This window comes from Ictidomys tridecemlineatus, chromosome 9 (genome assembly GCF_052094955.1).
Source record: "Ictidomys tridecemlineatus isolate mIctTri1 chromosome 9, mIctTri1.hap1, whole genome shotgun sequence".
NCBI classification, from domain to species: domain Eukaryota; kingdom Metazoa; phylum Chordata; class Mammalia; order Rodentia; family Sciuridae; genus Ictidomys; species Ictidomys tridecemlineatus.
In genome coordinates this window covers 107,760,344-107,773,098 of record NC_135485.1, presented here as the reverse complement: position 1 = coordinate 107,773,098, position 12,755 = coordinate 107,760,344, and the positions used below count along the sequence as shown (strand labels likewise).

The window sequence follows — 12,755 nt, the reverse complement described above, 5'->3', positions numbered from 1 at the left end:
AAAAAAAAATACATTCTCACAGTTTAAAATTCAAACTGGGTAAAAAAAGAGCCTCCTTCTTGCCTCATCATCCTGCTTCCTTATAAATGTGATGAGTATGTTACAAGCTATTTGATGAATATAGAAATAAAAACGTATACCTAGGCCTGCACTAATGAATATGATTGCTGTTCATTAATTAAAATTTTAAAAATAAAAATTATATTCTTTTTGCATAAGTTGGCATGTACTTTTCTGTACCTTGCTTTTCTAAATGCTAAATATAATTGGAAATAAGCAGTTTTTCATTATTATAATAAGACATTCCAAATACTGATAATGGTTCATGCCAGTTCAGCAAACTTCGATTGAATATTTGTTATAACCCAGTAGTGTGTTAGTTTCTATTTACTATGTGAGGATAATGAGTATAATTATAACTTGAACTATTAGCATCATTACTATGATTTGGATGTAGCAACTTGCTGATTTCGGGTTATCCGACAAATACAATAGCATTGACACATAAGGTAGATTCCATTAGGTCAATGTTTTTCCCTAATTATTTTTGTTAGGGCAGCTTTTTAAATTTAGTACAACAGTTAAATTCTCTCTCAGTAGTATAGCAAATACCCAGATATGTGGATTTAATCCTAGCAATAAGTTTTGAAATAGAACCATACTAAGTAATTATTTAGGGATTTAACTGTCTTTGACTATAGGTCTTTACTCGTGGGCTAGTTCATTTCACCAGAGGGCTATTCTCCAATCTCTTAGGAAGTGACAACGGTGGGGAAAGGTAGAATGAGCCAACTTATTGCATTCTCAGAGCTGAGAGGAAGGGAGAAGGGAGGGTTGTCTTCTTATTTAAACAGTTAATTTTACTGTTGCGGTGCAGCTTCACTTATCTCTGTTGTCCCAAGTCCAGAGTTCCTCAGATTCAAATTCTTCTAAGAACAAACCTTCAGTTTTGTACCTCATGGGTAAATGGCTGGATCTGTTGGGCAAGCTTTGGATGTCTTACCCCCTTACCCTGTTTTTAGCTTCATCTGGTTTCCCATCACCCCCATTTCATGAGTTTTGAGGGTGGAGATTTTGGGTTAGAAGAAGCTTTTGCATTTCCTCCCTGCAAACCCTTCAACTTTTGCTTTGTGCAATTTGCTAAAAGCAAGTTTCTATTCTTCCCATCTGCTTTTCGTTTCCAAAATTTGTTGACAGCACTCTTTCTGTTTTCTTTTTTGTTTCATTCCACCTATCACACACTTTTTCCCCCATGGTATTTAGGTGATATTTCAGGTGAGAGCAGAGGGAATGTTTATTTAATCACTTCCAGTTACTTGCTTTTATTATAAATTTGATGAGTCGAAAATCTGGCCCGTTTTTCTCTTCAGATGTCTGTTAGAATAGCAACTTATTTCAGGCCATTGACTTTATAACGTTTAGGGGTGAAGAAACCAACCACCCTGTACCCTTAACACTCTTTCCTTCTATCAGAGGTTTTCACCTTTTGTCTTGTTAAAGCTATTTTTTGTGTTTTTCCTAACTCATAGACTAAAGATAGAATTTCTTTTATTTACTTTATTAATTTTAATAATTTTTGTCTTCATCTGTGTATCTGGTTTCATTTTAAATTATTTTGACCCTGAATTGATGAGAGTGCATATATACCCTTCCTTTCATCTCTTAACAATGAGGTCCCTTTTCTCTGTAAACAAAAGGTACATTTGTAATTGTATGTGTAATCTGTATACCCTTGTGTGAAGTTGTGAAAGGTCAGATAATGACCCTGATTTCTTTCAAATATGCTTAATAGATTTTGTTTCTAGAGCTTGCCTTAGTAGTTCCCAAAGTGCATTCTTTGGATCAGCAGCGGAAGGAGCATCACTTGGGTTTTTTATTTTTTTTGTTTTTTTGTTTGAGTGGAGGTGTGCTAGGATTGAACTCAGGGCCTTGTGCATGCTAGGCAAACAACAAACGGAGCTGTATCTCCAGCATCACCTGGGGTATTGCCAATTCATATGCATATTCCCAAGTCCCATCCTATACTTAGAAACTCTGGAAATGAAGCCCAATAGTTAATAGTGTAGGGCTGGGATTGTGGCTCAGTGGTAGAGCACCTGCCTAGCACATGGGAGGCACTGAATTCAATCCTCAGCATCATATAAAAATAAATAAAGTAAAATAGAATAAAAGTATTGTGTCCATTTACAATTAAGAATTTTTTAAAAATAGTCAATGGTATATCAAGCCTTTCAGGTAATTCTGCTGTATGCTAATTGAAGTACCACTAATTTAAAAGATGTTTTTTCTTTTAAGAAAGTGTTTAATTATATTCAAAAATTTTCAACCTTTTTAAATTTTTTATTATAGAAAAATTTATAAAACAATATTGAAAGCATACATGAAGGTATAGTTACTTAACAGTTTTGATATTTGTAGTTTGCTTCATCTACCTTTTCTACCTTCTGAACCATTATAAAATCAATTACAAACATAGCAGTTTAATCTCAGGATTTCTGCAAATTCCTCTTAAGTTGTCACAAAACCATTTTTCTGTGAAATGCTAGTCAACAGTGATTTCCAGATTCTATCATATGTTATCCACATCTGATTTTCTCCTAGTAACTTTTTTTAAAAAAAGAAACCAGAATCCAAAGTTCACACTTTGTATTTTGTTATACATGTACTTAGTATCTTTAAATTTTTAGAAGAGTCTCCTTTCTTTCTTTTTGTGGATTTCTGCTAGGATTCTATCAATTAATTTCAGATAAATATCATTTTGTTTTCATGGGCAATTTTCAAGTCTCTGGATGAACTTAGAAGAAAGGAAGCAGGAATATGGGTGAATTCTGAGTTTATATGTGAGAAGTACCATGTGCTATATAAATTAGACATGATACAGACTGTTTTTATATTTATATTTTTTTTTTTTAAGAGAGAGTGAGAGAGGAGAGAGAGAGAGAATTTTTAATGTTTTATTGTTTAGTTATCGGCGGACACAACATCTTTGTTGGTATGTGGTGCTGAGGATCGAACCCGGGCCGCACGCATGTCAGGCGAGCGCGCTACCGCTTGAGCCACATCCCCAGCCCCTATATTTATATATCTTTATGTATCTATATATCAAAACAGAAACATAACCTTAGGTTATTATGTTGGTAATATATAGAGAGGAGCTAGCCCATATGTATGTATCGGTTAGCTAAGGTTTTAATGGAATGGCACTGAAGCAAACTGAGCATTGAAAGATGAATAGCAGTTTACCAAAGGAAAAAAATGATGTAAACCCTTCTACAGAGGAGGCTGAGTCAGGAGATTACAAGTTGGAGGCCATTGTGAGTAAATTAGCAATACCCTGTGTCAAAATTAAAAATAAAAAGAACTGGGGATGTAGCTCAATGGTAGAAAGCCTCTGGGTTCAATCCACAGTTCCACAAAATAATAATAATAATAATAATAACAACAAATGAATGAAAGAAAAATAGAATGTATGTTATAAAATGTTTTTATAAAGCTTTCAATGCCACTTTCTGACCTGCAGGTGATGAAGGGAGCATGCCAGCAGATATAGCCACATTATTAAAAACGTCCATGGGCCTGTGAAGTAAGAATTTTGAATTCCTAATTGATGAGGAAATATCAACTTGGTGCACTCAAGGACATTTACATTATGATGACCATGGGGTTTATGAACATTTGTAACTTTTTATAATTTCCATATTGCATTTCTCACAGGTATGGACAACTTTTTTGCCACTAACTGAATTCTCCAGATACTCACCTGAATTTTCATAAAAAGCCACAAAATGTAGTCCTGAAAATATTGAATCATCATTTTACAAAGCAGTTTTCTGAATGGGGATTAGTTGGTGATTGTTTGTAACAAATATGCTAATGCTTTAGAAATGTCAGTATTTTTGTAATTATTTCTACCTCCAAATATATATATATTGTCTTTCACTGGATAATGTGTGTAGATTTTTACATGTGCCTTATTTGACAATGTTTATGTCTAGTTTTTGCCTGTCTCATTTGAAGTTCTTTTTTATTATGTTAGTTTAAAGAATACAGCTGTATAGGTTATATAGCTTTCATTTTATTGCTATTTGAAGCAGATGTTCACCAATGTCAACAAGAACTCAACCTGAATTTAAAGGTGGCATTCCATATACTAATATCCCCCAGGTCCTCTCAATACTTCTGTTAAAACAAATTTGTTTGGCTAGGCACTAAGTTGTTTTCCAGTGAATAGTAACGAAAGAAGCCCTAATCTTGCTCCATGGATTAATTCCTTCTGTTCATCTCCCAACTGCACTAATCGTGCTTATTAACTCCGCTTATTCTTGTGCATGTTTTCATTGATTTCCCTTCCTGGCTTTTGCTTCTCTTGAAACTGTTGCCCAGTCACTTCTGCTCCAGTTCTCTTCCTCTTTAAATAGTTTCTTCCTGCCATATCTCCACATATCAGCAAAATGTTGGTGACATTTTTCTTGCCTGGCAGAACAGATTAACCCTAAAGCTATTTTACTTTAAAGAAGACTGGATGTGACTATTTAAGGCAGCATTAGGTACTGCATGGAAATAGGTTATTAACTTTAAACTCTTATCAAAATATAATTTATCAGTTTCCAGAATTTCCAGCACAGGACCGTCTGAAGAGAGCCATTGTTCAATTCCAATTCAGTGTGGGTGACAAAGTGAAATTTAGAAGAAGTTGTCTATTTGATATTTAACTCTTTATTAAATCTTTCTTTAAATTTTTGCCTGTCAGTCTATATTGCTGTTTTTATTATACATCAGTTTCTTTGTATAACTTGTGAGTTTCATGTGTTTTGTTTTTATTATGTAAATATCATTATAAATAAACTTATTTATAAATCAAATATTTGTTAATTATTGGAGATCATACTTTTCAATATATCCTAACTTGCTAAAATGCTAGGTAAACCCTTTGGATTTAGTTGAATAAAACTCTTATAGTCATTCCTTAGATATTATGGACTCTGAAAACTTGTGATTTAGTAGACTTACTCAGTCTTGAAGGTGTATTGAATATACTGAATATATTTTAGCATTATAGGGCTAAAAGGAATCTACAAATGTTAATACTACCTCCTCCTGCATCACAGTACCCAAATCACTTAGTCCAGTTGTTGAGAATATTACATTTTAAAGTCTTATAATGCATTTCTCATAATTTTTCTGTATTAATGTGTCTTCAGCAATTGACTGTTTTATTGTAGTAGTAGTGGTAGTAGTTGTTGTTATTGTTGTTATATCCATATTTTTATCCCTAATGAAATGTAGTTGGGTTCTCCCTGTAATGTTTTATTATGTTTTGGGCTTAATAAAAATATTTGTGATCCTAATTTGTATTTTCACACCCTTTTTCATAGTTTCTAATCCTTTCACTTTACCTTTAAAAATATATATAATATTGAGCACAAATGAAATCATCTTATGTTCTTAATATTATCTCGTCTGCCAATAAACTGAGATTTATTACTTAGGATGTATTCTCAATTGTCCCTTTATTGGGGTCGCATCAGTGAACATCATAATGCATCATCTGAGCAAATGATATCAGAGTAGTATCTTTTTTTTTGGTACAGGAGATTGAACCCAGGGGCACTCGACCACTGAGCTACATCCCTATTTTGCATTTTATTTAGAGACAGGGTCTCACTGAGTTGCTTAGTGCCTTGCCATTGCTGAGGCTGGTTTTGATCCTCCTGTCTCAGCCTCCCCAGCCACTGGTATTATAGGCGTGCATCATCATCCCCGGTTAGAGAAGTATCTTGACCAAATGAAGCAAGCATTTTTTAAATACAAGTCACACAAAATGTGCCTCAAGTGTTTTCATGATTATTTGGGCCCCCATAGACTTACAAGTTGATGGCAATAGATGCATATATTGATATATTATTGTTTCTACTAGTTAGTATTATTTAACAGTGAAGAGGGATATCAGATTTGGTTTTCATGTGGGCAACCCCTAAGTAGCCCATAAATAATGGAATTGATTTTTTTAACTTTTTATTCTTTTTAATTATACATGATAGTAGAATGTGTTTTGGCATATCATACATACGGAGTATAATTTCTCATTTTTATGGTTGTATATGATGTGGAATTATGTCTTGCATTCATATATGGACAAAGGAAAGTTATTCCAATTCATTCTACTTTCTTTCCCATTCCCATCTCCTCTCCCTACCCATAAAGAGCCCCCCCCCCAATCCAATCTGGTGAACCTTCATTCCCCCTACCCATCTATTGTGAGTCAGCATCCACATATCAGAGAGAACATTCAATCTTTGACTTTGGGGGATTGGCTTATTTCACTTAGTAGAAGAGTCTCCAGTTCCATTCATTTACTGCCTAATGCCATAATTTCATGCTTTATGGCTGAGTAATATTCCATTGTATATATGTACCACATTTTCTTTATCCATTCATCTGTTGAAGGACACCTGGGTTGGTTCCATAGCTTAGCTATTGTGAATTGAGCTGCTATGAACATTGATGTGGCTGCGTTACTATATTATACTGATTATACTTCTTTGGGTATATGCCAAGGTGGGGGATAACTGGGTCAAATGGTGGATTCATGGAATTGATTTATTTTAACACTTCCCCAAGTGTATGAGTTTTTTTTTTCTGATATAATATGTAATTCAACTTTTGCTCTGATTCACACCCACATCCTCCATCTTTCTCTGTAAAAAATACTTGAGTGCGGGATGGCATAATGGACTATTATGACTTTAAGTGCACAAAGATGATTTAAATCTATGGTTGCATTTTTTAAAATTTATTTTTAAAGTTGTAAATGGACCCAATATCTTTATTTTTGTATGTGGTACTGAGGATCAAACCTAGTGCCTTACATATGTAAGGTCAGCACTCAACCACTGAGCTACAACCCCAGCCCTGTAATTGCATTTTTTACTTTGTGAATCACTTAAACACATAAGACCGTTTTGAGTTTTCGTAATTTTGCATGAGCATTGTATTTGTCACTTTTACTAAATTCTATTTCCACTAAAGCTAGTGAAAATATAATAATGTGGAGGAAAGTGGTGGCACATAAGAAAGAAGAAAGTTACTTTTATCCAAAATTTTTGTTGTTATTAAAAGTATTTTTCCTTTAGACTGCTTAAAGGGATATTTTATACAATATCAGACTTTGAAATGATATTCTTTTGTGTCTTTATTTACCTGTTATCAGCCACTAATGAAAAAATTGGATCCCAAGGTATTTGCCAAATAATCTTCATTTTTGTGTGCAATACTTAATGTTTTCAAATTTCATAATACATTTTTTGTAAGAAAGAAGCTCCTTATATAACATCATTCCTAGCTGAGCTCTTCTATCTTCTGTATACCTTCCTCATTTTCTTGTCTATTTCATTTTCATCTGCACTTAAAAAGTATTAGGGCATCAATATCATTAGTCTATTTGTAATGTGAGATACTAAACAATCTAAAATTTGTAATATTAACATGAATTAAAGTTTAAGGTTGGAACAGTATAATTGAAAATGAATTCCTAGGAGATAATCTAAAGGTATTCTTATTTGAAACATCCTATTTAAATAACTTGTTTATATAGGCAGTTCTTGCATTCCATGGTAGAGTAGAATTTTAAAAGTGACTACAAGTAGAAATAGTACAAAACAACCCTAATAATGATTTGGAAAAATTATAATTATCCATGACCTTTAAAATTTTTTGTCATATTAAAAACATTCTTATAATGGTAATGAGTGTCTAAGTAAGTGAAAAAATAAAATCAATATTTAATATATGACATTAGAGACATTGAGAATTAAGAGTTTTATTTAAAAATTACTGAATAGGTTGAACAGTACCATCTCTTTGTGTAATTTACAGTAAGATTTTTTTATGTTTTAGCAAATTGTCATACTCCTAAGTTATCAGCCTCAAGCATTTTATTGTTCTTTCTAGGTAAGTTACTGTTCTGTATTGTTCTTTGTTTTTACAGACTATTATAGTTTGGATCTGGAATCTCCATCAAAAGCTCATGTGTTGGAGGCTTGATTGCCAGCCTGTGGCACTCTTGGGAGTGGTGCATAGTTAGGAAGTTAGGTCCTTGGGTCATGCACTTGACAGGGTTTTTAGGACCACTCCTCTCCCTCCCCATAACCCCTACTTCCTGGCTGCTATGAGGTAAGCCAACTTTGCTCTATCACATGCCCCCCTACCATAATATTTTGCAGGCTAAAAAATGGGGTTTTATCCAATTCATGGAATAAAACCATTGAAAATGTGAACCAAAATCTTTTTTCACAGTGACAGAAAGCTGGCTAACAGACTTTGTTTTTAAAGCAGTTTTAGGTTCACAGAAAAATTGAGCAGAAAGAATTTCCATACATTCCCCATTCCCATACATGCACAACCTCCTCCCCTACATTTTTTATACATTGACACACCATTGCCCAAAGTCCATAGTTTGTGTTGGTGGATTCCCTTTTGATTATCCATTTTTGTAAGATGTCAAATGGATTTATCACTGAGAAACAAGCATGCAATACAACTATACTATGCCTTGCTGTCTGTGCGTGAATAACAGATGTACAGTCATTTAAATGATTGATTGATTATTATGTGCACCCATCATTAATGCAGTGATTTATGGACTGAAGAGCTAGCTACAAAGTTTTTATATCATGCAACTACTCAGTATACTATGCTAACTGAAATCCAGACTATTATTTGAGCAACTGATATTCTTTGACTGAAGCATTCATGCATGTTGGAACCAGTGCTAAGCAAAGTCTACATGTATTGTGAAAGACTTTCTCAATTAAAAATGGTATTAAGTTTTCTTAAAAAAAAAAAAGATACTAATTCTTTTTCAAGAATATGACCTGAAAGATGAAAGTCATGGCAGAGGTAGGGGGGAGTTTGTGAATTATCTGGTAGGTTGATAGATCTGTCTTATCTCATGGAAAGATGGCAGTGAACATGAAAACCTCAGGATGGCACATATCAGCTAGAGTTTGGTTTGGGGCCTCCTTTGGATCCAGTCTACAATGGCAGGAATGGCTTGGACTTTCTTCTGCAATGCCAATAGCCTGGGATGGGCGTCCAACAAGTCAGGTTTGAGGACCAAAAGTGTAGTACTGCAAATGTCCCAGTAGAAATCTGCCCAAGTTACCTAGTTAAAGGAAACAAAACTATTTTCTTATGAACATAAAGGCACAACTTTATCAGCATTCCCAAATTAATTTCTTAACCTAAAATTTCTTTTTAATCCAAAACAACTTGTTTGTTATTATGAAAGATGAATGTAGAAACTTGAAAAATGATATAACACCATCTTCCTAACACCCAGGGGCCACTATTGTTAATACCTTAATGTGTAAGATATTTTTCCATACAGATAAATAAATTTTATTAAAGTGATCCTGCAATACATGCTATTTTATACCCTGGTCCTATTTCTACCTATCTAACAATACATCCTCATCTGCTACCTAATTCATATTTTTTCATCTGTTCCAAAAATGTCCTTTACAGGACAAAGCAGGATCCCTTCCAGAATATATACATTTCATCTGGTTATGACCTTTAACTCTCCTAATTCAGAACAATACCCCTTATTTCATGGCATCAAATTATTGAAGATTCTACACTCACCCTGCAGATGTTCTACCTTCAGGATCAGTCTGACTATCTCATTTATCTTGTTCCTTTATATTTTAAAGCATAAAGGAACAGGGTGGAAGTTATTCCTAGAGAGTCTATAATTTCAAGGGAAATATATATATTTTTTGCTAAAATACATTACATTTTATCACTTCAGTAGAAATACAGGTAGGTATCTATTAATGGAGTGCTAAGATTAAACACTGGAATGGGTTGATAAATATCCTAGTCTTACTCAAGTGCAGCTTGATGGTTTTTTCCTTTGTGAGTAGAGATTAATCTACATGTTACTTTGGTTCTGTATGAAAATTAAAGTTTAAATGCAGATTATTGTGTGTGTGTATATGTGATTTCTGATGTTTCATGAATTTATTTAATAAACAGCTGTCAACCAAGAGACACTATTGCCTAAAGCATTCCAAGCTCAGCCAAGAAATATTTACTGAGCATCTACTGCCCAGGTCTACTAGGTACTAGGGATTAATTGGAGAGCAAAATGTGACGCAAGCCCTTCTCTAATGCAGCTTTTGTTTTAGAAAACAAGTATGCACATTGGTACAGGTGATAAAGTGAAGGGATTCTTGCTGGGTGTGGTGGCACACGCCTGTAATTCCAGCAACTCAGGAGGCTGAGGCAGGAGGATTGCAGGTTTGAAGCCAACCTCAGTAACTTATCAAGGCTGTAAGCAACCTAAAAGTTCTGGGGATATGGCTCAGTGGTTGAGAGCCTTTGGGTCTAATCCCTGGTAAAGCGACTTTTGGGTATCAGAGACGTTCTTTAGAGGTTATTCAAACTAAGGCTTGAATGGTAAAAAGGGATCCAAATCGACCAAGCGTTCTAAGCAGAGGGAATGGGGAATGTAAAAGCTCTCAGGGGGGAATATAACTTGTGTCTGTAGAACAGACACAATGTGTTTGGAGCCCTGTAAAGAAGGAAGAGAGTGCTCAGAGAAGGGGTCAGGAGACCGTTTACAAAGAAATTTCAATAGAAAATAAATGTTAAATCTTTAGAAATATTCAATGAATACAATAGGGAGAGGACCATTTTAGGAAAGGTCATAAGGGGAGTCAATGGGAAGAGCTATGTGACACAGCCGAAAGCTGAGAATAAAGATGTAGCAAGATTACTTACAATTCACCCCAAAAGGTGGAACAGGGCAGACACCAATGAGTGTCACCAGTACCACTAGTGCCGCAAGAAAGCGATCTGTCTTGTCTCCTAGAATACTATCTCATTGAAGGCAGGGACATCTGCCTACCACAGCATCTGCCCCAAAGTTTAATGTTTGGGTAAGACTGCTTCTAAGTGGTGGAGTGTTCCGCTATTGGTAGGCTTAGAGTGTCGACTGTCACCTTTTTGTGAAATCAGCATTTATTAATGGTCATTACTGAAGCCCATTAGTTCTTCAAGGGTTAGTCAGTAGTAATAATTTATTTCAATCTTTTCTCTTTATTAATTGGAATATTATAGGGAAGAGAAACTTTGCCCAAATGATTTTTGTTACCTTGAGGTACAATTTGCTAGGATGGGGGGAATAACTGCTATGTTTCAAACTCCCACACTTTTTTGTTTGTTTGTTCTAACAGTTTCAGAAAAATAGTGTGGCTTCATGTCATCTTCTAAAAGTAAGCAATGTAGCTTTGTTTTTTGTTTTTTGGCTGTTGTTTGGTGTGTGTGTGTCCATTGTTAATATTCTTATTGAAGCTTACATTTTCCACTTTTGGTTAGTAGGAAGTCTTCAAGTTGAATCCTGGGTCTTTTCAATGCAACTCCAATTATCTTTTGTTATTTTATTTGCTTCTAGCACAACAAGGTATTCCCAGCTCAGTTTTTTCTTGTCCAAACTTGAGAACAAGACATTTCTCCAAGAAGCCCTGGTTCCGTTTGGTATTTAATAAACCAGAATCTGGATATGAGGGTGCTCAAGACAACTGGGTTTATCATGGTTGAAAAAAATGCTTTTTCTTTATCCTAAGATAACATCATGAGTTTATACTGTTATCTCTAGTTCAAATTCAGCAACAGAATATTTACTTAAACTCCCTGATTTTACATCCCACATGGAAGATCCTGGTTCTCAGTAACATCAACATAACTTTTTATTTCTGTACCCAAAATATAGACATCATAATATTAGAAAAACAATATCAACATGCCTAGTACCACCAAAAGTTTACTGAAAATGGTGTGTGATTTTTATTTTTTGTTCTGAGAGAATGTGTCTTAATGTATAAACAAATTACTGTGTTTTACAAATGAAGGCATATCTTCACTAATAGACTACAAAATATATTCTTTGTGTACTCTCTGCCTCTATTTGATACAAGTAGGTTCATTTGTTCACTTGGGTTTTAACTTTTAAGATAGCTTTCTAAAATTATTGTTATATAAGTATATAAAATATTTCATGATTCCAAAGTCAAATATATTATGAAAAGGTTAATTTTTTTTCCCTTGCAGTACTAGGGATCAAACCCAGGCCTTTGTACTTTCTAGGCAAGTGCTCTACCACTAGCCAAATGGCTAGCATTTGTCTCTGTTGTATAACCTATTTCTTCCCTTTTGGTGGGGAGGGATACTAGGAATTGGATCAAGGGGTACTTAACCACTAAGCCACATCCTCAGTCCTTTTTATTTTGTAATTTGAGACAGGGTCTTGCTAAGTTGCATAGGGCTTCACTAAATTTCTGAGGCTGGCTTTGAATTTACAATCCTTCGTCAGCCTCCAAAGCCACTGGAATTATAGGTATGTGCCCTTCCTTCAATAAGGTTTTGGTTTTTCCTGTTATTTAAATATATTTGCTTATATTGTTAAAGATGTAAAACATACTTACATAGTTACCAATAAGCCACTCTTTGTCCCCTAAATATTTGTCCAAATCTTGCATAAAATGAGGTGCATCATACGTGAGAATCTTATTAAACATCTGATCCTACAAGAGGGAAAAAATAAATTCATTTTATAAATAATAGGAAAAATAAATAATATGATTTAAAAAGGAGATAGTTTTTTCTCATCTTTTTCTCCCACATGAATTCAGAAGGGAATAGAAGTAACTATGTGTTTTATTTTGTTTGTTCACATTTATGATATCATAGTG

At 34.3% G+C, this 12,755-nt stretch overlaps 2 protein-coding genes across 14 annotated transcripts in view; one reads left to right on the top strand and one right to left on the bottom strand.

Annotated features, from left to right (window-relative positions):
- Smarcad1 (SNF2 related chromatin remodeling ATPase with DExD box 1) overlaps positions 1 to 5,348 on the top strand; it is an 81,137-nt gene extending 75,789 nt beyond the window's left edge. For 7 of the 8 annotated variants that reach the window (XM_078021913.1, XM_078021908.1, XM_013363904.4 and 4 more), the window contains one exon: positions 3,521 to 5,348. In XM_078021913.1, the coding sequence (XP_077878039.1) occupies positions 3,521 to 3,582 (62 nt within the window). In that variant the 3' untranslated portion in view covers positions 3,583 to 5,348. The remainder of the gene's footprint in view (positions 1 to 3,520) is intronic. The other variant, XM_078021912.1, reaches the window with a different exon arrangement.
- A 2,455-nt stretch (positions 5,349 to 7,803) lies between these two features.
- Positions 7,804 to 12,755, bottom strand: part of Hpgds (hematopoietic prostaglandin D synthase) — a 77,703-nt gene continuing 72,751 nt past the window's right edge. For all 6 annotated transcript variants that reach the window (XM_005337557.5, XM_013363908.4, XM_013363909.4 and 3 more), the window contains 2 exons: positions 12,489 to 12,587; positions 7,804 to 9,163 (listed from right to left, as the gene is read on the bottom strand). In XM_005337557.5, the coding sequence (XP_005337614.2) occupies positions 8,999 to 9,163; positions 12,489 to 12,587 (264 nt within the window). In that variant the 3' untranslated portion in view covers positions 7,804 to 8,998. The remainder of the gene's footprint in view (positions 9,164 to 12,488; positions 12,588 to 12,755) is intronic.